Source organism: Neovison vison, chromosome 1 (genome assembly GCF_020171115.1).
Source record: "Neovison vison isolate M4711 chromosome 1, ASM_NN_V1, whole genome shotgun sequence".
NCBI lineage: Eukaryota > Metazoa > Chordata > Mammalia > Carnivora > Mustelidae > Neogale > Neogale vison.
In genome coordinates this window covers 202,143,129-202,170,816 of record NC_058091.1, presented here as the reverse complement: position 1 = coordinate 202,170,816, position 27,688 = coordinate 202,143,129, and the positions used below count along the sequence as shown (strand labels likewise).

Below are 27,688 nucleotides of genomic sequence, written 5' to 3'. Positions count from 1 at the left end.
TCAGGATGTGACAATTTGGCTGTGTGTTTTATCGGGTTATGTTTCTGTAATGGTTTACTTTTTTTCTTTTTTCCTAACAATCTTCCATTTTTAATACGCAAAACAGTTAACTGATTTGTAGAGTTATATTGTGTTGCTTCATTCTCTCTCTCATTACTTAAGTTGTGGTCAGTATTGAAAAAAAATTTTAATCTTTTGATGTTCTTTTTTTTTTATTTTTTAAAGATTTTATTTATTTATTTGACAGACAGATATCACAAGTAGGCAGAGAGGCAGGCAGAGAGAGCGGGAGAAGCAGGCTCCCTGCCGGGCTTGATCCCAGGACCCTGAGATCATAACCTGAGCTGAAGGCAGAGGCTTTAGCCCACTGAGTCATCCAGGCACCCCTCTTTTGATGTTCTTATTGCACAGTGATAATTACAAAATAAGTAAAATCTTCTTTCTTTAAAATTTTAGATTTCATTTTCTGAAGGCCAGGCACTGTGTACAATCACTCTGACTGTTCTTGCTGATGATATCCCAGAGTTATCAGCGATTGTGAGCATAGCACTCGTTCGGATTACCACAGAAGGGGTAGAGGACCCATTAAAAGGTGCTGCAATTGATCAGAAAAGAAACAAATCTGTGATAACAATTCTGCCCAATGACTCACCTCATGGCTTGGTGGGTTGGCACCCTGAGTTTCTCTTCTTTAGAGTCGCAGAGCCTAAAGGTAAGTGTTGTTAAATATTTTTCAGGTTCTAGTAAGTTTTATTGGGTAATTTAATTGTAATGTTTACTAGGAATATAAATCCCTTTTGTATATTTATATATTTTTTTTAGTTTGACAGATCATACTCAATCATTTTTACTTTTTGTTTATTAAATTTTATGATCATGTAATCACCCAGGAATAGTGCTGTAAGAAATGCTTGTATTCTTTTGAGGTGTTATTATCATAATAGAAATATTAATATTTTAGTAAGTCATTGCAGTAAAGGGTGGCAGGTTTTTATTTTACTTTCTCTTTGTCATCGTTTATTTATCTGTTCTCTTTCCCTTCTCAGATTCCTCTATGTAGATTTTCATCAGTTATAGGCAACAATAGCAACAGTGAGTTGCATTTGGTACTCGGGGTATTAATTGTTAAGCCCAAAGCTATAATTTGAATAATTTTTCTGTGAAGTTTAAGTAACCCATCCCTATTTCCTTTAAACTTAGTGCCTAAATCTTTGCCTAAATAACTATTCATTTCAGCTTTAGGATTAATAGATTAAAGGCCATTTGACTTTTTTGAACAAATATACTTGAGCATGTATGTATTTATTTAAAATATGCAATGTGAAGCCTCTGAAATTTTCAGACAGTAACATGACGTCTTTCAGAGACCGTTCACTTAAATAGTTGATGGGAAAAATGGCATATAATTATGTACCTGGGCCTTTATATGTCTGTATATATGAGAAAAAAAGCCATAGACTTAAAATATGTTCATTTATTCATTCAACCAACATTTTGAAGCAGCTAGTAAGTGCCACAAATTGTGCTATGTTTTCTGGAAACAAAGAGACACAGTCTTAGGTTATTAGAACCTCACAGACCAGTGGGGAAGATTGACAAGCATTTTTTTGGCCATTTATGTAGCAAATTTAATTTAAAAATCTAAAAAATAAAATTAAAAAGTTGATGCTGTGACAGCCTTTGATCCTTGTGACAGACCTCAGTAATAGAAAATTACTCTTCTGATGATTAAGTTATTAAATGGCGACTTTGTGTAAGTTTTCATTTTTTTAAAAGATTTTATGCATTTATTTATTTGAGAGAGAAAGAGTGCAGAGGGACAAGCAGACTCCAGTGCTGAATGTAGAGCCAGATGCAGGGCTTGGTCACCACTACTGTGAGATCATGACCTGAGCTGAAACCCAGAGTCAGACGCTTAACCCACTGAACTGCCCAGGCGCCCCATAAATTTTTATTTTCAAAATCTTCTTAGCATTTGTATTTAGCTGTCAATCTGCACATAAGTAGTTTCCTAAGATTTCCAGCAATTTTTGTTAAAGCTCATGTAATATATAAAGTAGGAGGGTGCTTTAGAGAACCTGAAGTGAGGATTTAGAACTGGGATATAATGTACTAAATACAGCACAACTTTGCAGACAGAGGGGAGCAAAGCACAAAATACTTCTTGGTTGGGGGAGTATACATTAGGATAGTGCAGAATATTTCACCTGAAATTCTTTGAATGGTTCAATACAAATAGAAAATCTTGTTTACTTGAGGCATGTCTTTCTCACAGAGAACATCACCATTCTTCAGTTACCAATTGTTCGAAATAAAGGACTGTTTGGGGCCATTAGCATTCATTTGATAGCTAAACCCAATTTCTTATTGCATGTCGATAATCAAGCTACTGAGAATGAAGATTATGTGCTACAAGAAACAATGGTAATGATGAAAGAAAACATAAAAGAAACTTACATCAAAGTTGCCATTTTGTCGGTAAGTTTAAGCTGCAATGAATATGATGTAAGATAAAGGAACTATACTTAAAGATAAAAACATGATTAAAAAAAGAAAAATGTGATCCTCTTAGAGATAAAAATCTTTAAAAAGGTTGCTTTTAATGTAAAATTGTGAATACTTTAACTGGAATATTGTTCAAATGACCTTTGAAGCCTTGAATTAGGATTTAGTGGGATCCACTGTTTTGTTGGTTGGTTAGTTTTAAACTAATGATGAATGAATAAAATGCCCAAATTAATCTGGTTATTTTTATTGTTGTTTTGAGAGGGCAGTATTTTCATGTCATGATAAAATTACTCAAATGAAGATTATGCTTCGGGGGTTTAGATCTGGTTTTAGTGCTCTCTCATGATTATAAGGAGAAAAGTGTATATATGTAATGACTCATAAGAAAATGAGAGTAGTTAATAGTGTTATTTATAGTATTGCATAATAACTAAACATTGTATATATTACTATACTATATATCACTGTATTAAAATAAATATATCATATATTATTTGGTAAAGATAATGTTGCATAGTAACATTAGTGCTCCTAATAGTGGTGTTAGTGATAGTGGATAATAGTGGCTTCTGGAAAGGACATTCTGGGAAAGACATGAGAGATGGAACAAAACAGAAATTTCTTTTCCTGTTCATTATATATTTGTGTTACCTTTTGAAATTTTTTATTACCTATCCAGAAATAAGGTAACAGTTTTTAAAAAGTTAATTAAAATATAGGATAGTATCTAGATTTGTAAGTCTAGAGCTTTCACTTTTAAGACGTATGTAGAATTTACCATTTCTTCTAAATTTGGGGGGTACTATATACATAAAACATATTGGATAGTATATGATCGTAATTGTGTGATGGATTTTTAAAAATTGTTTTGCTTGCTAATGAGTATTTGGCTTCAATTAAAAACTTGCGCCAGTAAGCTTTGACTATCCCCTAAGAGTCTGAAGTTGTCAGTGGGAATGTATTAAAATATAAAAAGGAATCTTTCTTGTGTCTGTGAAAGAGCTACCCATTCCAGTGGGCCGTCCTTTATTTCTCACTGAAAAATACTGGGTTTCCAAGGTAAATTCAGTGTATTTTTAAAAATAGAACATAATCTCTCTCCTGTTCTCCCCTCCACCCCCCACCCCAGGATAATGTTCCCGAGTTGGAGGAAGGATTTATTGTCAACATCACTGATGTGTACCTGGTGAATTCTGACTTCTCTGCAGGACAGCCAAGTGTGCGGAGGCCTGGGATAGAAATAGTTGAGATAATGATTGAAGAAAATGATGATCCCAGAGGAATTTTTAAGTTTCATGTTACCACAGTGAGATAAACTTTAATGTATTTATAGTAATACAGAAGCTTCTACCTGCTGATTTGGCCAATGTCATATATTTTCCACAATATAATTGCTTCTAGATATTTATTAAATACATTTCTTAAAATTTGTCTTATAGACTTCTTAGTTCTCTTTTTGTTAGACCAACGGATCAAGCAAGTTTATTTTCATTTAATTTAAAGTGTTCTAGAGGTGCCTGTCTCAGTTAGAGAGTGTGTGACTCTTGATCTCAAGGTTGTAGATGTTGAGTGTAGAGATTACTTAAATGAATAAAGAAGTTTAAAAACTTTTTTAAAAATGTAAGGATTGTGGACACCTATCTGATATTGGTTTCTATTTTGAAAGGTGAAATAGAAGAAGAAATAATAAATTTAGAAAGTGATGACATATAAGAAGTTAGTTTTGTCTGGTGTTTTAGTACATGTGCTGCCGAAGCGAGCACTTTTCTGGTGTTTTAACTTGTGTTCTTTACTTAAAGGATATTGATGGAGTCATTACTGCCTATGAGGTGCCTCCACCCCTGAATGTTCTTCAGGTTCCTGTAGTCCGGCTGGCTGGAAGCTTTGGGGCAGTCAGTGTTTATTGGAAAGCAATAGTGGATACGGCTGGCCTGGAAGACTTTAAGCCATCTCATGGGATTCTTGAATTTGCAGATAAACAGGTATGCTAATCTTAAACATACTAGCGATTTTTGGTTATACCTCAAGCATTTTATAGATATCCACCAAATGAATGTATATTAGTGACTGCTAAATGTATTATACTTTGTATATCAAGCCAAACAGAATTATTATTAGTTAACATGTTATGATCTATTAATGGACATTGGAAGAGAACACAAAGAGGCAAGATTTCTGAACTCCCCCACCTGATCCTATTTTAAGCAGAAGTTAAAGGAGGATAATAAATGACTTAGAAGTACCTAAGAATATTTTTAAAAGGGCCTGATGAACTTCAATATTCCTATAACTTTAGGTTAATTTATTCTATTTCTTTTTTAAAAAAGATTTTGTTTATTTATGTAAGAGAGAGAGAGAGCAGGGGTTTATGTTTGTGTAATTGTTATTACAGCCTATATGGCATTTTAAATATTTTTATTCAAGAATTATTATGTAAATAACATAATACATAAATACATAAATAACACTATTTTATTACATATGTAATGTCCTTTATCTTGAAAATAATAGAATATAAATTTCTGACTTTGAAATACTCTATAATTTTAAAATAGTATTAAAAACATAACAGTACAGAATATTTTTTTGTACTATGTTTCTGGTCAATAAGTTTATTTATATATGATCAAAAATTGCTATTATTTCTTCCTTGCCTCTTATCCTCCCTACCCCCTTCTTCTTTCTCTCCCTCCCTTTTTCCCTTCTTCCTTGTTTCTTTTGTAGGTTACTGCAGTGATAGAGATTACCATAATCGATGATGCTGAACTTGAACTCATGGAGACATTCAATATTTCCTTAGTCAGGGTGGCTGGAGGTGGCAGGCTTGGTGATGATGTTGTGCTAACTGTTGTTATTCCACAAAATGATTCCCCATTTGGAGTATTTGGATTTGAAGAAAAGACTGTAAGTTACATATATGGGTAGGAGGGTGCCTTCCCTTGGGCTAATTTTTTTTTTTTTTTTTTTTTGGTAATTTTTAGAAGAAAGCTGTCTTTTGTTTTTTAAAAAACTGTTACCCCTCACTTACGATTCTCTGCTCAGGGGTCCTTAGAGCTAACTGTTGAATTAATGGCTGGTCCTCTCATCTGTGTTTGACAGTGATGAGTATTCTTACATCAGGTAATTACAAGGGGGAACAAATTCTTTTTATTGGATGACATAGGCCAAGAGCTGCTTTTTGTCCATACGTTCTGTTCTCAGCCTGCCTTGCTCCCAGACCCCTATCCTGATCACAAGGCAAGATTCTGTCATGGATCTAAGTGTTACACCCTTCTGGTACTCTCTCTTGACTTATATTGAACAAAAAACCACAGTCACCCCAACTCAAGTGTTTGTATTTCTCCTTTCTTCTCTCTTCCTTCCCACTGGCTGTCTCCTTCCAAGACTTACAAGAGGGAAGCTGATTATTATTATCACTTTAACTGCAGAGGAAGAGAAAAAAAAAAAAACTTAACCAATCATTTATGCTGCCAGATTGGGTGGCTAGTACAAATGACCTCTACATCTTAAATATGAAATGAATTGTTAAAACTATGTCATAATTATACACAATGATTTTATGTCATAATTTTTAAGACTGTTTTTCAAAGGAAATTCCAAGATGAAATAGTCATAAATACATGTAGATAATTCAAATATATACAACTTTTCTGGCTCTACAGGTCACCATTCTCTTTATTCGATCACTGATAGGTAATCAGTGATTCATCATAGATCATTTTACATAATAAACAGTTTGCTCTAATTCTCATTGTCTTTATTGTTCTGTGGATACAAGGCTAGGCCTACAGCTAGCCTGTTAGGACTGGGCATCCCAGATGCTCCAGAATTTAAATAAATACTAAAAATTGCCTAATGGCTTAATTATTGAAATTTCAGTTTCATTAGAGAATGGGAACCATAAGAGGGAGAGGACACATTTCTGCTATAACCTAGTGAGGCTCTCTTGGGGAAGGAATAAGCAGAAGTGTTTGTAAGGACTGGTAGATTCACAGGAGAGTGGCTGTGAATGTTTGCCCAGCAAAATGGAAAGTCTGGGAAACATAAAACTATGAGTATAAAGAAGAGAGTTAAAAGTATCCATTATATTATTCACCTGAGATATGGATATCATTAATATTTTGTTGTATTTCCAACAATACTTCTTTCTTTGCATATGTGAAAAGAAGTATTTTAATCTGTATAAATATATAATTTAATTTTTATAACATGTCTCTGTTAGCTTTTGAGGTAGATAAAAGGCTCAGGATTTTGGTCAAATCTTCAATGGGAAAACCTTAAGATAATGTTGTTGCGTTTAACTTGGTCACACTTCTGGACTCAGGCATTAGACTGTATATTTACAAGCTTCTCTCAGTGTCAGGGAAAATGAAGTTACATTGCTATTTGTAAGTAAGTTTTCTTTATTCATTTTCTCTGAACTGCTGTCATTGACTTTAGTGCACTCTTGGTCTGGGAACTGATATCTTCTTCAACTTCAAATTAACTTCAAATTTCTAGTTTGTCTTGCGATGTCAAAGTGGTAAGAGGGAGCCTGTGTTATTTCTCATGAGCCTTGTGACGAGGACATGAGTTGCTATCTGTAAAGCCTGTGCTTTACACTCAGTAGGTGTCCGTCGCTATTTTTAATCATTGTAGTATCAGGAGAGCCTTGTTGCTCAGCCCTTTGTGGCTCCTTCTTCAATAGCCTGTGTTTCTTACTGCCAAAGGCTCTTGATAACACAGAATTTATCTTTTAACATGTATCTGAGATACACAGTACTGTGCATACAGTGGACATTTAGTTAGCATTATCTGATGAAATATTAGATTTAGAACTGTAGGATATTGAGGAAAGACTGTTAGTGTAAACCTGTCAAATGAATAAGCTGCTCCCAAGGGCAATATGGTAAGTATACCAAAGCACTGGCCCCAGCAGAGGCTCAAGAAATCTGCTTGGGACACCTCAACTCAAATGTCATTATCTGTGGAAGAAAAAAAGAAGGACTTATCTGTGGATCCTGAGTTTATAGTGGATTTCTCCTATCTCACTTTTTTTGCTTCTTATTTATTATTTCTCTTCTTTGAGGAGGGGTATCAACAACACTGGGTGTGGAGTCAGAACATTCGAAGCAAAGAGGAGGCTCCTCTTCTTCAAATATGTGCATAGAGCTAGCCCCCAGATCCTTAGAGTTTCCGTGAGGCTTAAATGAGATAGAGTATATGTCAGAACTGACATATGATAGAAGCTCAATAAATATTAGTTGGTTCTAAATCTCTGCTCTTGGGCGCCTGAGTGGCTCAGTTGGTTAAACAACTGCCTTCGGCTCAAGTCATGATCCTGGAGTTCGGAATCGAGTCCCACATTGCGCTCTCAGCTCCATGGGGAGTCTGTTTCTCCCTCTGACCTTCTCCCCTCTCATGCTATTTCTCTCTCAAATAAATAAATAAAATCTTTTTAAAAAAGTTTTTATTTATTCATTTGGCAGACAGAGATCACAAGTAGGCAGAGAGGCAGGCAGAGAGAGAGAGGGGGAAGCAGGCTCCCTGCTGAGCAGAGAGCCTGATGCGCTGCTCGATCCCAGGACCCTGAGATCACGACCTGAGCCAAAGGCAGAGGCTTTAACCCACTGAGCCACCCAGGTGCCCCAATAAATAAAATCTTTTAAAAAATAACGATAAAAAAATAAATCTCTGCTCTTGGCATCAGCACAAAATCTCATGGGGGAAAAAACAAAAAACAACAGCTTTGTATTAGATATTGAATTGTTTGTCTGTCTTAAAAATGGAGAGCATTGCATTATATTTTTATATTTACATAACAGATAGACATTACAGGCTCAGTTTGGACTTTGCTTTAGAGTCAGTATATGCAATTCAGTTGAACAAAGTCTCTTAATAAGGATCTTGTGTAGAAACTAAATGGTACAGGTAAATCAAAGTATTGAATGTCTTTATGTCGGGTTAATAAAACCTCTTTTAAATTGGACTTACTAAAATTGGCCAACTGCAGATAATTAGGAGGGCACTTCTGGTCTGTATTACGTGGGGAGCCTGACTACCATTAACTAAGAACTCCTAAATCCTACATCCTTAACATAATAAGTGTTTATTTCTTCTTCGTGTAAGAGTCCTACACCTGTGTTACTGGTGGGGTCTTATGGACACCTCATCTCCATCTGACATTTCAGGTATCAGACTCTTTCCTTTTCCCATTCTATCCTCCTCTGGGTCCTGGAGTCCTCACTAGTCACCCAGAAAATGGGAAAACATGGAATGTGGAATGTTCTGTGGGAAGTTGATGGCCAGACTGTGAGGAGCATACTTCATTTCCCATATGGTCTGCTGGCCAGAATTCAATCACATGCTCCACCTAATTACAAGAGAGCCCAGGAAATGCCAAGTAGCAGAGTGTCTAGGACAAAAAGAAAATAGGGTTTGGCGAAACATTTTTTTTTTCCTGCCACATGATCGTACCATGAACAGAGTTCTAAACTGAAAAGTAGATGTTATAAATAGAAATAAGATTGTTTTTCTGTCTTCATTTTTTTCCCCCCACCTAACTTTGTTGTCTTTCTTTTAGGTAATGGTTGATGAATCTCTTTTGTCTGATGACCCTGATTCATATGTGACATTGACGGTTGTCCGGTCCCCAGGAGGAAAAGGGGCTGTTCGGCTTCAGTGGACCCTAGATGAGACAGCTAAAAATGATCTCAGGCCTTTGAACGGGACACTTCTTTTTGATGAGGTATAGTCAGTGTCAGGACTCCTACAGTTTTACTCGAACTTGTGTTTATTTTTTTCCCATAGTATTGCTTATGAATTCATCTGATGGTATTTATGATGTATCTGGAATCTTTTTAAAATCATATGCACTTTGGAGGACATTCACACACACACACACACACACACACACCCTTAGAAATCTGAAATCAAATTTAATTTAGACACTGCCTCCATCCCACCATGAAAACTACTCTTCTCTCAACATTTCCTCTCCAATTAAGGACAAAAACCAGTCAACCAAGCTAGACATCTGGATGTCATCCCCATTTCTACTTCCTTTGTAACTCTTATCTATATTTGATCACTGGGTTTGGTCACATTTTAGACAATTTAGAGGTCATGTTAATTCCCCCCCCCGCCTTTTTTCCTATTAAAAATTTAAATGGGATTTATGGTCAGAGCTAAATTTTATATAGTAATTCTTCCAGAAGCAGCTCATAATTCTAAGGTACAAAAAGGACACACTTTAAAAATGCTTATAGACATAAACATTCTTCCACTAATGAGGACACCCAAAATTTGGCTCAATCTGGAAAATGTTTTATTCCTCTCATTTGATGTAGACAGAGTCTCAGAAGACCATTGTACTGCGCACACTTCGTGATACTGTGTTGGAAGAGAACAAGCATTTCACCATTCAGTTGATATCAATTGATGAGGTAGAAATATCTCCAGTGAAGGGTAAGAGAAATTCACATTTTTGGGTCTTAAAAAGTAGATACTCAGAAAAATACAACCAAGTAACCAATACTCACAAACTTAAGTTTTATAATTCCTAAAATGTTTGCTAAAACATGAAGATGTCATTTCACATCTGTACTGTAGCCAAAAAGATTTTTAAAACTAAAATTCTAATACCTGATATTGATAAAGTTGTATGTCAGAGATTTCACAATACTTAGCTCTGTGATTTTTTTAAAAAGATGTTTATTGTAGTGATGCTTATAAAATAAAATATGGAAGCTTCCTAAGTGGTCCAGCAATAGGAGACCTGTTAAATATGAGAGAATACCATGTAAGTGTTCAAAAGGATATAGCAGAAAAAGCCTTAATTCATTAAAACTTAAAAACAATTACATGGGTAACCGCTGTGTTATGGCAGACTTCATAACATGTTTGAAGTCATCCCATTTTTGTCATGTGCTCATTACAAGTGTGTGGAATTATTTACTTGAAATGTTGATAGTGGGTTTTAATTACCTACATTTTCTACACATATTTGTAATGGTCACATATTACTTTTACAATAAAATATTATTTTAAAACCTAGCATATTGCGTGTTTTTCAGCCTACTATTTGTATTTTCATCTGAAAGTGATTACTTCAATGTTTTGATATTTCAGAAACAGACATTGTAATTCTTTGCCTATAGCCCATATGCAAATTTGTTTCTTAGAGCTGGAGAGAAAGAATTAATGTTTCTAAAGCAGTTGCGTTGTGCTATGTGTAATAGTAACATAAAAAAATGGCCCAGCCACTTTGATAGGATAGCTTAGTGACTGTCACATGCCTTTCTTTGCCATCAAGATCTCCATTGTATGTGAAAGTCTGTGGCCAAAAAAGCAGAATTCCGTAGCCAAAAAGATTGTTAAAATTAAAGGAATATCACATACATACCTAAGGTAGTTGGTTTTTTTGCATTTTTATCTAGAGTACTTTCCAACAAATCATATGATTGTACCATATTCTTCCACACATCTTACGTTAGCTCAGTTGTTAGCACCCTGTTAAATGTCAGGATTGATGACATACAGACTAACTAGACCTAAGAATAAGAATATACTAGTGATTCAGGGTGAATCATATATCAATAAAAAATTTCATAATATATTTCGGACTGTGACATACTTGGACATGACAAACCACTTTTGGTTTTATTAATCCATGCCATAGAAGTGAGACTATGGTAATTCATCCCTTGTTTGATGAAACCGTAATAAGAGCTTCTGGAAATGATTTTCTTCAAGTTACTGCTAAATTATAATATGAATACTCACATTATTTGATATGGTTTTCTTACCATTAATATTTGACACGTTTTTATAGATGCTTATAAGCAATAATGGATCAGAAAATTAAAAAGTATCCAGGAATTCTTGCTTTTGCCACCTAGCCAGTTGTAGTGAACTGCCTGCAAAATGGTTACTGCAGAAGTGAATTAATGCAAATGGTAGGAGAGTACTCTCTTACCATGGGAGTGAGAGTGGAATTATTATCCACTTTCTTCTGCCCCCTTTCATTAAAATATGATCTAGGGCAAGTTATTTGCCTCAATGTCTTGAGTGCCTCAGTATGCTTAAATAATTTCATTGATAAAATGAAGATAATGTTAGTATCTAATTTACATGATTGTCATGGCAATTAATTCATAAGATTTGTATACATGGAGTGCTGAGAATTTTGCCAGTCTTGTACTAAGTGAATACATGTGTTTGCTACATACGTGTTATGTATCAACTTCAACTTAGGTAGCGCCTCAATAATCATTCAGGGAGAAAAGGGAACATCAGGAGAAGTTGGGATAGCTGCATCATCTAGGCATGTCCTCATTGGAGAACCCTCAGGAAAGTATAATGGTACTGCTGTCATCAGGTAAGGTGTCATGATTTCCCCCCACCTCAGGTGGAGATTTTGAAGTTTTATTTAAATCACTAGCATTTTTATGCCATAAGTGCATTTTCCTCATTACATACATATTTTTTTGTTGTTGTTTTTGATTTTTTTTCCAATTTATTTATTTTCAGAAAAACATTATTCATTATTTTTTCACCGCACCCAGTGCTCCATGCTATCCATGCCCTCTATAATACCCACCACCTGGTACCCCAACCTCCCACCCCCCCGCCACTTCAAACCCCTCAGATTGTTTTTCAGAGTCCATAGTCTCTCATGGTTCACCTCCCCTTCCAATTTACCCAAAAGCACATTTACCCAAAAGCACATTACATACATATTTCTCAAGCATCGTCATTTTATGTATTGCTAACATCCTGTGAAAAGTAGATAAAATTTTTGGCAAAAATTGAAGCCATTTCTTGACGTGTCTTGAAATTAGATTATGAAGAATGTCTAGGAAAAGTTCCTTCAACAAAAATATATTGATCACGCAGTGGTGTATTGACCTCTCTTGTCTAGGAAAAGTTCCTTCAACAAAAATATATTGATCAAGCAGTGGTGTATTGACCTCTCTTGACATTAGATCATGACTGTTTCTTGGGTGATTTGTACAACCCATGACGAGAAAAATACCTTGAGTTAATTCCAGGAGAGCTGATGCTTTTGGTCCCATTCTGTCACTAATCATGTAAAATAAGAGAGTTACTTCATCTCTGTAAGCTTCTGTGTTAGTTACAGAATCATTCCTTTGAAAATCCTCTGGATCAAACATTTTATGATTCTAAGCATTTTAAAATTAGGGCCTACTATATAACAAAGTAGTATGATCATAGGCAATCTTGTTTAATACAAAGTTTCTCATGACTGGTAGGACAACTGTCAGTGAAGTAACTGAATTTGAGTTAATATTTTATCTTTCTGGTAGTTTTCCTTTAGTGTTGCTTGTAAGTGCTATTTTTTAGAAACCTGTATTAAGCCATTCATTTTTTGTACCCTTGTGTGTTAAGTGAACTCTGTAAATACTTTCTTTTAAATCCCTTCAAGTGTTCCCCTTCTAACGTGTAGGTTTTGCTAGTATTGTCAAGCAGATTTATATACGCTCAGTACTTTGAGTGGTACTATCCTAGAATCATAAAACTTGCTTTTGATTTGATAGATAAGGATCTATAATGCATACTGTTCTTGAAATAAATGAAAATTGTTGTTGAAAGACACAAAAAATATTTAGGAAAGATTACTTCAACAAAAATGTACTGATTATACATTTATGTAACATAGCCTCGTTCGTGGCCCAGCGATCTGGGGGGAGGTCACCGTGTACTGGAGGATATTCCCCCCTTCTGTGGGAGAATTTGCTGAAATGTCAGGAAAACTGACAATGCGAGATGGACAGTCTGCAGCAGTTGTAATAATACAGGTAGCAATACGACTGGTTTCTGTTATGCTCCTTGTTTTGTGTGTGTGTGTGTGTGTGTGTGTGTGTGTGTGAATGAGGGGTCGGGTGGTCGGAGGTGGTGGTATCCCTGAGTTTGTTGTTGTTGTGGACAGGAGTGGTGTTTTTCTTTAAACGTTAGAACCTACTGTTGATGGCTCTTTTTGTCCTCTAGGCTTTGAATGATGACATTCCTGAGGAGAAGAGCTCCTATGAGTTTCAGCTTACTGGAATCAGTGAGGGGGGGTTGCTGAGTGGATCCAGCAGCACTGCTAACATCACCGTGGTGGCCAGTGACTTTCCCTATGGCCGATTCTCCTTCTCACAGGAGCAGCTTCGAGTGTCGGAAGAAGCCCGAAGGGTAAAGTATAAAATGCTTAAAATCTTAGACATCACTTTTGGTTTTTATTTTGTGCATGATCTTTTTTTTTTTTTTTTTCCTGCAAAAAAGTTTTTTTGCAAAGCTGGCTTAACCTTTAAATATTAAGACTTCATGTAGCAAGATATATTGTGCGTCATCTTTAAAATGTGTTTCCTGGTTCATACTCCAGAATTTTCACAAATTGATTAATTTGTTACTAACACCATTATTTTAACATATATTTTATAAACCTTTATAGATTCTACATAAACATAACCCTAGTAAACCTAGAATCTTTAGTTAGAAACCATAAAAAATTAGGTATGAGCTGGTGGATTAGACACCCAAGTCAGATAAAAACTGCTTCTTGGCTTAGGTGAATATCACCGTCGTCCGTTCAGGGGGATCATCTGGCCGCGTGAGACTCTGGTATGAGACCGTGAGTGGGACAGCGGAGGCAGGCTTGGACTTTATCCCTGCAGCGGGGGAGCTCCTCTTTGAAGCCAGGGAGATGGCGAGAAGTGTGCACATTGAAATACTTGACGATGGTCTTCCTGAAGGACCAGAGGAATTTTCCCTAGTAATTACAAAGGTGGAACTCCTGGGAAGGTAAAGTTTTAAAAAAGAAAATTAGACAAAAGAAAATAGAGAATGTGTTGTAGAGGGATTAATGCTGAACTTGCTGTCTTTCAGGTTTATGTGAGAGTGGGACAGGGCATAGCAGGGAAATTATGACCAAGATTAACTGTCACTTGTGCCAAGTTCTAAAATACCAGTTTTTGCTCAAACTTGAAAGTGTGTTATTTTTATTTGAGAATTCACTCTGGGTAGTCAGAGAATGGAACATGGTATGAGCTTATAATCATTAGGTAAGGAAATGGAGGTCGCAGGTCAGCTGGTGCGATGGAATTTACTTCGCCTTTCCTCTTTCTCTACACCCGAGGGCTGAGTGAGAAATTTCTTTCCTTGGTATCCCTATTGTCTTCTGTGGGAAAATGAGGTAGAGTTGTCAAGTGGGGAAAAGTAGGAGTCAAAGATAGTCAGTTGTAACCGTGTACCACATTTTTATTGAAGATAAGAATTAACCATATTGAGGCTGTCTTGTTCCCTGACTTAGTGGGAGCAGACTTGATTCACACTGGTGGGAAGCACCTGAAGCCTGCTGAGATACCCACAAATTGAGTAGCCCAGGAGCACCTCTGCTCTGACAGATGACACAAACCCTCAACCAGAATCATTTATATCAGTCTTAAAGGAATTTTTCTGGTTCATGAAAATGGTTTTGCATCTGTTATATGAACGCTATGTTTTAAAAGCTTTTTCTAACTAAAATATTTCACTGAGTGACTTTGGTAAGATGTATGTCAATCCCATGTGGAAAAAATACTGTGGGTTTGTGTATACTTCAAATCTTAATTTTCCTAGAAATGATTCCATTCCTGGCAATTGGCATGAATTTTTTCTTTTTCTTTTTAAACCGGGAAAATAACTGTATTTTCTTTGGGAGTGTGGCAGATGTCTAACTATTCTCAGAACTCCTGGAATTGCTTGCTGGGGCCAGTGGCCTTCATGGCTTTGAGCACGTTGAAGCTTCCAGTTTTGCTCAGGGGTCAGCATTTCCCACCATGACAATGTCATTGATCTGGAGCTCCCTGAAGCAGGAGAACAGGTGCACAGACATGTTCTTGTGGCGTTTCTCAAAGCAGGTGTACTTTTGGGTGTAGTGGAGGTTGTCTCCGTGGATGATGGTGGCCCTTTGCATCTTCTTCTTGGTCACCACACCAGACAGAAGGCACCCTCAAACAGAGACATGACCAGTGAAGGGGCGTTTCTTGTCAATATAAGTGCCCTCTGTGGCTTTTCTTGGGCATCCTGAAACTCAGACCGATGTTTTGGTAGTCTTGTGGGAATGTCTTCTTGCCAGCTTCTCCAAGCAGGACCCTCTTCTTATTTTGAAAGATGGTTGGCTGTTTTGGTGGGCGTACTCCATCAGAATGTCTGCCTTCTTCCTAGCCACCTGAGAAGAGGAGAACTGGCAGTAGGAATGAATTTGCACTGATATTAAATGTGTTAAAATTGGAGGTGGTTGTTGACTATTTTAATGAAGTAAGTGAAATTTATTCATTAGCCTGTTAAGTGTAAGATAACATCCATGTTACTGACTAATTAGGACTTGGAGATTTTGCCCTCTTTCTTTTTAAAAGAAAAAAAAAGCAATTCCTACATAAGCTTAATTCTGAGAAAACAAGTTTTTCCTTCTAGGTAAATTTCTAAGTTTCCTTTAACTTGAAAAAGGAAAGCAGTATAATTTTGCCTAGTTGCTAGAAAACTCACTGCTTGGGTATGAAGGTAATCAGCTAAGCTACAGTCCATCTCAGACAACTATTAACAGTTTTGGCTTTTTTAAAGATTTTACTTATTTGTTTGTCAGAGGGAGAGAGAGCACAAGCAGGGGGACCAACAAGCAGAGGGAGAAGCAGGTTCCCCACTGAGCAAGGAGCCCGATATGGGACTTGATCCCAGGATCCTGGGTGGGATCATGACCTGAGCAGAAGGCAGACGCTTAACCGACTGAGCCACTCAGGCATCCAACATTTATCTTATCATTTAATATTTTTAATCCCTTGTTTTCTAATTTTGCCTTATATGTAACCTGACTTTAACCTTTTGAAATTATGTAGCCTAAAAATACCAGGTAAAGAGAATTTGAGAATTGAAGAAAAGACTAAAATGGTTTACTGCCATTTTTTAGCTTCAGGAATTAAAGTGATATGAAACTCTGAAAGATAAAAGGTTTCTTCAGTGGGAATCATATCAATCCAAAAAAAGTGACTTCCTTAGCTGAAATACTTCTAGCTGAGTAAACCATCCTCTGTATTAAGGACAGAGACATTGATTGTAATCGAGGTTCACAGAAATATTTCCTTGTAGCTTGAAATTTCAGTAGTGGCATGACACCTGCTTTTTCTTTAAAGTAACCCTTTCATCCTGTCCCTGAGTGCACTGCAGATCTGCCTGAAGCCCCTGCCTCAGCCCCACACCATCAGATGAGTTTATCAGTGCATTCCTACCCCAGAGGTTCATCTTACAACTTATCCCCAATTTCCTGATAGTCGTATTATCTTCCCATTGCTGAAGTTTAATAACTTTTTATTGGTTTTGGTTTCATACAGGCAGTAATAATTGTGAGCAGCACAGAAGTCTATTTCAGACATCATTTCAGGAAAAAAGAGAGTATTTTAGTGTTGGGGATCTTTCAAGGTATTAAAATGCTTAATAGGACTAAGTTGTAGGAGCTAAGAGGACCCTTCGGCTCATGCTCACCAATTATGTACTCATTTTCTTTTCTTTTGTTATTATTTTCTCATGACTTTGCAAGAGGGTATGATTTTACCATCCGAGAAAATGGTCTTCAGTTAGATCAACCTCCTGAAATAGGAAACATCTCCATTGTCCGAATCATAATAATGAAAAATGATAATGCAGAGGGTGTCATTGAATTTGACCCAAGGTATACTGCCTTTGAAGGTAAGTTCAGCAGTCTTATAAATTTACCACTACTTTCTGAGTTACAGAGTAACTGAGCATGACTCTGTCAGTTTGAATTTCCGTTCTGTGTATGTGCACGCATGTGTGGGTGTATACATGTGTAGGTACATACATGGACACCTTCTTATGTATTTACATTAGCCTTTATATATTTATATGTTTATTTTTTAAATCTGTTTTGTGTTACCTTTGAGCAGTATTAAATCCCACTCGTGTATGGCAAAGCTGCATGGTAAGGAACAAGACTTATGCCCATATTCCCTCCTGGGGAAAAAGAGGTGGCTGCTTTTTGGATTTTATTCAAAGGCACATGCCTTTCAAAATAAACATGTTTATCTTCTTGCTGCGATTACTTTATTGACCTCATTGCCTCTACCAAATTCATTGGTTATCTAGCCATTTTAAAATTTTATTTATTTATTTATTTGACAGATCACAAGTAGGCAGAGAGGCAGGCAGAGAGAGAGAGGGGGAAGCAGGCTCCCTGCTGAGCAGAGGACCTGATGTGGGGCTTGATCCCAGGACCCTGAGATCAGGACCTGAGCCGAAGGCAGAGGCTTAACCCACTGAGCCACCCAGGCGCCCCTATCTAGCCATTTTTTTTTTTAAAGATTTTATTTATTTATTTGACAGAGAGAGATCACAAGTAGGCAGAGAGGCAAGAAGAGAGAGAGGAAGGGACGCAGGCTCCCCGCCAAGCAGAGAGCCCGATGCAGGGCTCGATCCCAGGACCCTGAGATCATGACCTGAGCCGAAGGCAGTGGCTTAACCCACTGAGCCACCCAGGCGCCCCCTATCTAGCCATTTTTAAAGTTCATCAGAAATTACTTTGGAGGGGCGCCTGGGTGGCTCGGTTGGTTAAGCGTCTGTCTTTTGCTCAGGTTATGATCCCAGGGTCCTGGGATTGAGCTCTGTATCAGGCTCCCTACTCAGAGGGGAGTCTGTTTTTCCCTCTCCTCTGCCTCCTCATGTGCTCTCTCTCTCTCTCTCTCTCTCTCTCTTACTTTCCCTCTCAAATACATAAATAAATAAACTCTTCAAAAAAAAAAAGAAATCATTTTGGAATTGATTAATATTGACTTTGTGGGTAAAGTCATGGAAGACACCACTGTTTTGTGAACCTCAGCCAGTAAAAGTCATGCTGCATTTTTAATACCAAGTGATATATAAAGGACTTAGAATTTTTTTTTTTCTGTCCACTGATTTCTGTTTGATTCATTATCTTTGGGGAAAATTAGAGCAATTCATATTTATAATGTCAATGTAAATTCAGTATTATTTAGTCATGGCTACTATGAACTGTTGGCTAAGATAAGCATAGCTAATGTAAACTCTATTAAATGATATTTTTATTTACAGAGGTTAAATAACGAGAGCAAAATAAATTTTTGAAAACAATTTTTAGTTGAAATTAAACATCCAGGATACATTTTCAGATTCTCAAATAGATTTCATAGGAACTTAAAATGTAATAAAATTGTATTTTTATCTGTACTTTTAAAAAGCGTTCATATAATTAACATGAACTTTAATTGTTTATACTATGTGTTCCACTAAATGTAGAAACAATTCAGAATACTTTGCTTTGAGTACACATATTTTAAGAATATTTCATGTTCATCTTGCCTTGCTTTAGTAAGCAAGGATCATTTATTTCTACATAGCACATAGAGGGAGAAAACCTATGCTAATAATTAAATAGATTGTTTCAATTCTAACTTACACCGTTCACTATAGTTTTCAGTTTATAACAAACTATATTTCTCATAAAAATAACTCTTGAATTTTTCACTAATTTTTAAAAAGATTTATTTATTTGAGAGAGAGAGAGCGTGTACCTGGCCTTGGAGGGAGAGGGGCAGAGAGAGAGAGAGAAGGAATATCAAGAAGACTTCCCACTGAGCAGAGAGCCTGACACAGGGATCGATCTTACCATCCTGAGATCATGACCTGAGTAGAAATCAAGAGTCAGACATTTAACTGACTGAGCCAGTCAAGTGCCCCCCAGTATTTTTTTAAATTTATAAAAATTATGGGAAAGAAATAAGAGCTTGCATTGTCCTGTTATATTTAATTGCTATTTTTAATTTGACCGACTCTTATAAAAACTAGTTGCTTTGTCTGGGATACCAATTAATTGCACATTCCTGCTACAGTGGAGGAAGATGTTGGAATGATCACGATTCCGGTGGTGAGGCTGGGAGGAACTTACGGCCGTGTGACTGCTGATTTCATCTCTCAGAGCTCCTCTGCAGTTGCTGGTGGTGTCGATTATATGCTGCATGGCAGCTCGGTCACCTTTCAGCATGGGCAGAACTTAAGTTTTATAAATGTGTCCATCATTGATGACAATGAAAGGTAATACTATTTAGTAACGTCAGAAATAATGTAGTCATATGTAAAGCATGATTACTATGTTCCAATCCTTACTTAAGCTTTGCACTGATAATAGAATTTTAGATTATATATATGCCCATTGAGAAACAAGTGAAAAACTTTGGGGGGTGCTGGAGTAGGAAAGAAGGGATTAGGAGAAATTGGGATTTTGTGTGTCACTTTTTCATATACAGGGAAATAATAATTTTTGCTCTCTTATATTTGAAAAGTCTAATCAGAATGTAGAAACATCTTGCAATTCACTTCCTTAATGCATTAAGCAATTCAAAAGAAAAGAAGAAAGTCTAGTAACTATTGCAGGTTATATAATATTGAAGTTGATCATTCATGCTTTTAGCTGAGCACCCTCTTCTTACCACTTGGTGTATGAATGCTGTGCCTTGAATATGTATGACCAATTTGGAAAATGACTAGTTATTTGGATCTTAGAAGCATTTTAATATGTTTAGACTCACAGAATTGCTCCTTCTCGCTATGCAGTGAATTTGCAGAACCCATTGAAATTTTGCTTGTTGGAGCTACTGGCGGAGCGGTCCTTGGGCGCCACCTAGTGAGCAGAATCACAATTGCCAAGAGTGACTCTCCCTTTGGCGTTCTAAGATTTCTTAATCAAAGCAAAATTTCTTTTCCTAATCCCAATTCCACAATGATTTTATCCTTGTTGCTGGAGCGGACTGGAGGACTCGTAGGAGAAATTCAGGTAGAGTTATTCTTCCCATGGTTTTAAAAATAATTTTGGGGGCTCCTCGGTGGCTCAGTGGATTAAAGCCTCTGCCTTTGGCTCAGGTCATGATCCCAGGGTCCTGGGATAGAGTCCCGCGAGCCTGCTTTCCCCCTTCTCTCTGCCTGGCTCTCTGCTTACTTGTGATCTCTGTCAAATAAATAAATGAAATCTTTAAAATAAAAAAAAATAATTTTGATGGCTTGAGTATAGAGTTGGATTTTCTTATTCTTCAAATATATGTTTATTCATAATCAACAATATTTATTAATTACTCACTGGGTATAAAGTAGCTGACAAGTCCTGTGAATTCCATAAAAATATATATGAGACATTGCTGTCATCAGAAACTCTTGAAAGCAAGTTAGAAAGGAGATGAAATGAAATGAAGAATTCTGATAAAAGGTTCAAGTATTTTTTCGGTGCTTTTCGAATGCCAGACCCTCTTCTGGGCACTGAGAATACACTGATGAATGAGACAGACCTTGTCTCTGTTTTCTTAGGGTTTTCAGAACAGTAAACAGATAAATTTAAAATATATGTGTGTGTGATAACACTTAAGCGATCTACAGGGATATCAGATCTAGAAACACAATCATGAGTCAGCTATCTACTACTCTAGATGGTGACCTTGTGATATTTAAGCTGAAAGCTAGATACTGAGACATGGTCATGTAATTGTTAGAGAGCTGAGCCTTTTGGCAGAAGCAGTAGACAAGCCTGGCCTGTTTCAGGTCTGGAGGGTTCCATGCAACACAAGGTCCGTTGGAGAGGTTAGTAGGTGTGTGATCACAGAGACCCTCCTAAGTCAGGCTAAAGGGTATTCTGAGTGCAAATAGGATGCCATTAGAGAGTGTGAGGCAGGGGAATGGTGTTGATGTCCCCGGGGTTGCCATTTTAAGTAGCTCACTTGTGACTGCTTGGTGGGGAAATGGAATGTCAAGAAGCCAGAGCAGAAGCAGGAAGGGCAGTTAGAAGGCTCTTGACCTCTGTCGTCCAGGGCTGAGCTGACAGTGGCTAAGATGGGTGCAGATGGGATGCTGAGAAGTGAATAGATATTGAGCATCTTTTGGAGGAAAAATTCACCGGGCAGTGGAGGTCGAGGCAAAGAGGAATCAAGAATAACTGCTAAAATTTTGGATGAGCATTTGGTTAAACTGTAGTGTTGTTTACTGAGATAGGCAGAAGCTTGGGGGTCGTTGTGGAATCAAGAGTTCTGTTCTGGTCTTGTTCATTTGAGATTGCGATTGGCCGTCCCAGTAGAGGGTCAAGCAGGCAGGGGGGTGTGTGAGTATGGGCTGTGGGGAGGTCAGAGGCTGCTGACACATGTGGAGGTATTTGAAACCACATGACTGAAAGAGCGTAGATAGGAATGTGAGGAAAACAGCCGGAAGTCCTGGGCTTCAAGCATTGAACGATTTGAGGAAGGAGAGCCAGCATAGAAAATTGAGATGTAAAAGCAAAGGGGAAGATATGTATCATGGAGGCCATGAAAGATGGGACGCTGTGTTTCAAGGAAAAGGGAGTGATCAGCTATGCCCAGTGCTGGTGAAAGATAAAAGAAGCAAAGACAAAGTCCCAGTGTTTTCCATGTAGATATGAAAAGTATATAATTTTATATTATAGAAATACTTAAAAATGCATTTATTATACAATTTTGTTTCTTATAATGATTTATGAAAATGTATGTTCATTTTATACCAGAAATTTATTTGTGTATATTCAGAAGAAATTGCACACCCAGCAGATTTTTCTTGTGGTTTTATTGTCTTATTCAAATAGGTTTTGATTAACAGAGACTATGCATAGAGCAAGACAGTGTTGTACTCATTTTTAAAAGTTTATATTTCCCTAATATATATATTATATTACAATATAAATATACATATCTAAATATGTGCATTTAAAATGGGTGCTTACTTTTCTGTGGTGATGACCAGTGATCAGGTATTCATATTTTTCTTTATTATCTATGAAAACTCATATTCTGTTGGTATGTAGTTTATATTTGCAAATATTAGTATTTTTAAAAAGATACGAGGAATTCTCTGGAGCTATCCTAGAATAATTTTCATTTATATATACATGTATATAAGATACATAATTTTTTTCCTAACACTACATATCCTGCAAAGTAATTCTTTGTTTAAAATTGTTTCTGTCTGGGGCACCCGGCTGGCTCCGTCAGTAGAGCATGCGACTCTTGATCTTGGGGTTGTGAGTTTGAGCCCCAGTTTGGGTGTACAGATTACTTTTTAAAAAATCTTAAATAAATAGATAGATACAAATGAAATAAAATTAATCATCTCTGTTAAAAACACAAACACTCTGCAGGTGAACTGGGTGATTTTAGGACCCAATTCTCAGGAAGCCTTACCACCACAGAACAGAGACATTGCGGACCCAGTGAGTGGATCCTTCTATTTTGGGGATGGAGAAGGTGGTGTGAGAACCATCACTCTGACAGTCTATCCTCATGAAGACATTGAAGTTGAAGAGATATTCATTATTAAACTTGAACTTGTGAAGGGAGAAGCTAAATTAGACTCCAGAGCTAAAGATATTACATTAACAGTAAGTCTGACTTTATTTTCCCCACAAAACTTTGGAGTAATGGATTTATCAGAAAATGCATTTTACATTTGTTGAAACTCCATGAGCTTAAGATTAATTCAAAGTTATAAAGCCAGATGAAGTCCTAATAATTCCTATGGGCCAGACTTCTTTGTTATTATATTAGTTTATTACATAGCTTGATTATTGGTAATTAGTTTATAAAGGGCTCTCGTATAGTGATAAATACTTTCCACCCAGAAAATTTGGTGTTTTGTGAATATTTTTGCACTTTCAGACAGAAGCTATTTGTTATATTGTCCCATACGTTGGATACCTCTGCCATGAAAGTACATGAAAGTTATTAACTCAATCACTAATTAGATTGTTGGAAGGTAGAATAGTATTTGTTTAATCAGCACAATGATGTTTTGGATCAAATCTGAATGTTTGATGTGAATGAATGATTCAGTCTAACAGGGGTAAAAATTGCTGAGGACCAGGATATGAAAACAATGTAGAGAGGTGCTGTTTTTTTTAAAGTTTGGAAAATTCTCTAGTCTCAGGTCTGTCAGTCAGATTTCTCCAGAGAAACAGAGAGAGAAAGAGAGAGAGAGAGAAAGAAAGAAAGGAATTTTTATTTTAAAAATTGGCTCATGTGGGGGCGCCCAGGTGGCTCAGTCGTTAAGCATCTGCCATAGGCTCAGGTCATGATCCCAGGCTCCTGGGATGAAGCCCCGCATCGAGCTACCTGCTTAGCGGGAAGCCTGCTTCTCCCCTCCCACTCCTCCTGCTTCTGTTCCCTTGCTCACTGTGTGTCTCTCTCTGTTAAATAAATAAATAAAATCTTTAAAAAAAAATTGGCTCACGTGTTTGTGAAGGTTGGCAAGTCCAAAATCTATAGGCTAGTAGGCAGGAAGCTCAGAAAAAGACTTATGGTTGAGATGATGAGTTTGAATTTTGTGGGATAGGCTGGCAGACTGGAAACTCAAGCAGAATTCCTGAACTACAGTTTTGAGGCCAAATTCCTTTTTCTCTGGGAAACCTTTAGTGTTTGTTCTTAAGGCCTTCAACTGATATGATGAGGCCCACTCACAGTATCAAGGGTAATCTCTGACTTAAAGTTAATCAGTCAACTGATTATACTATAAATCAGTCAACTTATTGTAAATAGTAATTACATCTACAAAATACCTTCACAACTACACTTAGACTAGTGTTTGACTAAACAATTATCCCTGGTTAAGTAAAGCAAATATGAGGCAAATCAAGTGAAATTCAGGCTTGAAGTAATATCCTTTTGAGAACCTACAAATTTAAGTTTTCTAGACACTTACTCCCACTATTGTTAGAGAATAAGAACCTACTTGTTTTAGATGACAGTGTACTAAAGATGCTTTTGAAAAATCAAGTTTCTAGGGAAATTATATTTAAGAATTATTCCTGTGTTTCTTTCATTTTTTCAGCTTTTCTGTATAGTGATATGTTGGATTCTGTAATTCAATCTGTAGTTGTTATATTGTGGTATTCACTCTGTTGTCTCTTTCTATTTTTAGATACAGAAGTTTGGTGATCCAAATGGGGTTGTTCAGTTTGCTCCTGAGTCTTTATCTGAGAAGACCTATTCAGAGCCGTCCGCTCTGGATGGGCCCCTGATCATTACTTTTTTTGTCAAAAGAGTCAAGGGCATTTTAGGAGAACTTACGGTATCATTTTTCATTTGATTTTTTAAGTAGTGTAACAGTTTGCCTAACAAATGTAGCTGTGAAGAACAGAGAAACTGTGTGTTCTGGTATAAGTTTTGGAAGTGACATGAGTTTCAGACAAGTTAAGAAGGTTCATTTCCTCACCTTTGGGTTCTCTAGCCAACATGAACCTCTCTCCCTGTCTTTCTAAATCCAGCTACACTTAGACTGAAATGATCTTCCTCACACTTAATCATGAAGAGTATGACTGAACTAGTTTTTGTTTTCTTGTTTGCTATAACATTTAACCTACCTGTTTAAGTCCCTCAGTGTTTTTTTGTAAATTGCTTCATATATTCTTCAGGACTTTATTTCTCAGTATAGTTTTTTTTTTTTAAAAACTGACTTTTAAGAGGTTGCATTTGCATATATATTGACATAGAATGTCTGGAGATACTCTTGTGAATCATTGGGATAGCTATCTAACAGACCAAGGTTGTTTGCTAGCTGAACATACTTTACAAAATTTCTTTATGGATTTAACTCTTTTCCTGTATTGGAGATTAACTGATAACTGCCTCAGTGGAAACTTTATGGTTAGGAGTCTAAATATTCTTGGGAAATAATTTTTAAATTCTTCAAATCTTGTTATTAAAAGCAAACAAAAACAAATTCCAATATAAAGCAACAGACTACTCACTTTTTACCTTCAAGTATTACCCGTGGTTCAGATACCTATCAAATATATAGGCAGACCTTTCAAATATATTTGTGGAACTGCCATTCTAGAGTTAACTTTGCTTCACTTTATCTTTTCAAATCATGTTACTATTTGAGAAGTAGGTGAAATGAGATTTTGTAATCTTGTCCAACAAATTGCATACATAAGCCCAAAGAGTTCATATACTTTCACAGCGCTAGTTTCATTTGTCTCTACTTTCTAAACTGTTTGGGGCATCTGGCTTTGAATATAATGAGGCACAATTAAAATTTATTTTTTGTATATTATAGAGGAAAACATAAGGAATTTTGATTCAATATACTGAATTACATAACTTTGTTGGATTTTTCCCCTTTTATTTTAGGTTTACTGGGAAATAAGCAGTGAGTTTGATATTACAGGAGACTTTCTTTCTACAAAAGGATTTTTCACTATTGCTGATGGAGAGAGTGAAGTGAGCTTTGATGTTCATTTGCTCCCCGATGATACACCTGAGATAGAAGAAGATTATGTAATCCGACTTATTTCTGTAGAGGGAGGAGCAGAACTGGCTCCAGAAAAATGCATCACACGGTTCTCTGTTTCTGCAAATGATGACCCGCATGGAGTATTTGCTCTGTATTCAGATTACCAGTCAATCTTTATTGGGCAGAACCTTAGTAGATTCATCCAAATTAATGTTACTCGGCTTGCTGGAACATTTGGAGATGTTGTTGTTGGATTTAGAATCTCATCTGACCAAAAGGAGCAGCCAGTTGTTCCTGAAAATGTGGAGAGGCAACTGGTGGTCAAAGATGGGGCCCGATATAGAGTGGACATGGTGCCAGTGAGGAGTCAGGTTTGTAGCATTTCTTCCATTTCCTGATCATTCCAATATCGCTCCTTCAGGAAAGCCCTTGCTTATCTCATGATCAGCCTACAATCTTATGGAGATATTTAAATGTCATCATAGAAATGTGTAATAAAAAATGTGTAATAATTATTGGATGATACATTTGCAAATTATTATTGAATTAAGTATATTAAGCATATTCCCATTTGGAGATAACATATTTTTGTCTAAACGGTAGCAGGCACTTACACATCCCTGTATTCTTTGGGATATTGACTCAATGCCCTGATAATTAATTTCTAACCTCCATTTCCTATTTCCAAAAATTTTCAAGACTGGAATAAAGACTGAAAAACTGGGGAAAGGAGAGGTAGATTGACTTAAACAGAATATAATTGTGTTAAGTCTCATTTACAAATTAGAAGAGTTTTAAAAAAAATACAGCATGCTTAAATTATGTACCTTTGAATATTTTCCCATCCATATCTATGTAACATTACTTTCTAAATGCATTCAAGTTTTAATCTCTGTTAATGAACACCAGAGGACATTCTCTAGCTTTTTTGTTATTTTATAGTGAGATTTTGTTTGACAGTAAGACACGCTTTAGTGAAGATCTGATTACTCTGTTATTTTACTAAGCCCCATAGATAGGATAAAACTATTCTCACACTACACATAGGAAAACCAAAATACGTAATCTGTATTACGTGGACTAACACTCTTGATCTGCCTACTCTTAGACTGTATCTTGTAGTAGGTGGCACCTGGTACATTTTGAGGAATGCTAGTCCTCTTTTCATTTCCCTGTAAACACTGAATGATATACAGTTGACCTTTGAGCAACAAGGGTTGAACTGTGCAGGTACACTTATATGCAGATTTGTGTCTGCAAATGCAGTACAGCACTACAGATGTAATTTTCCTTCTTTAAGACTTTCTTAATAACACTTTCTTTTCTCTGGCTTACTTTATCATAAGAATACAGTAATCATATATAAGAACTTATAAAATCTGTATTAATTGTTCATGTTACCAGTAAGGCTTCTGGTCAGCAGTAGGCTGTTAATAGTTAAGTTTTGGGGGCCCAAAAGTTATATGCATATTTTCTCCTTCTAATATTCCAGTCTTCAAAGAGCAATGTATTATATCCAGAGCGTGAGGGGAAAAGGGAACCACTGAAAAAATCCTACCCTTGATTTATGCCCATGTCACACCTTAGCAGCCCAGCCAGTGAACTGTTTGGGGGAAGGGCATGCCCCTAGAGGGGAGATAGGAGGCACGTGCTTTTAAGTTAGGACAGTGATTTATTTCTGTTTCCTTAGCACTTGATCTGTGAGTCATGTTCAGTGAATGTCACTTTGAAAAAGTGAAGATTGATTGAATGAATGAAACATCTGTTATCCTCATGTTATAAAACATTTGAAACTTCTAGGGTACATATTGTGTATGTTTGGAGGGCTATGGTGTATGTTTAAGTATATTATATTTAAAAGAAGAACAGACTCCACAAAAGTAGTTATTTTTTTTTCAAGATTTTATTTATT

The 27,688-nt window shown here is 36.5% G+C and overlaps 1 protein-coding gene and 1 pseudogene across 1 annotated transcript in view; one reads left to right on the top strand and one right to left on the bottom strand.

Moving 5' to 3' along the window:
* Window positions 1–27,688, top strand: part of ADGRV1 (adhesion G protein-coupled receptor V1) — a 549,981-nt gene that overhangs the window by 168,349 nt on the left and 353,944 nt on the right. The window contains exons 54-70 of the mRNA XM_044265783.1: window positions 457–712; window positions 2,276–2,478; window positions 3,638–3,814; window positions 4,308–4,490; window positions 5,233–5,412; window positions 9,071–9,235; window positions 9,837–9,954; window positions 11,743–11,866; window positions 13,169–13,307; window positions 13,498–13,683; window positions 14,060–14,292; window positions 17,063–17,211; window positions 19,389–19,590; window positions 20,110–20,329; window positions 22,685–22,924; window positions 24,460–24,609; window positions 25,674–26,147. Of these exons, the coding sequence (XP_044121718.1) occupies window positions 457–712; window positions 2,276–2,478; window positions 3,638–3,814; window positions 4,308–4,490; window positions 5,233–5,412; window positions 9,071–9,235; window positions 9,837–9,954; window positions 11,743–11,866; window positions 13,169–13,307; window positions 13,498–13,683; window positions 14,060–14,292; window positions 17,063–17,211; window positions 19,389–19,590; window positions 20,110–20,329; window positions 22,685–22,924; window positions 24,460–24,609; window positions 25,674–26,147 (3,399 nt within the window). The remainder of the gene's footprint in view (window positions 1–456; window positions 713–2,275; window positions 2,479–3,637; window positions 3,815–4,307; window positions 4,491–5,232; window positions 5,413–9,070; window positions 9,236–9,836; window positions 9,955–11,742; window positions 11,867–13,168; window positions 13,308–13,497; window positions 13,684–14,059; window positions 14,293–17,062; window positions 17,212–19,388; window positions 19,591–20,109; window positions 20,330–22,684; window positions 22,925–24,459; window positions 24,610–25,673; window positions 26,148–27,688) is intronic.
* LOC122896430 lies at window positions 15,202–16,767 on the bottom strand (annotated as a pseudogene).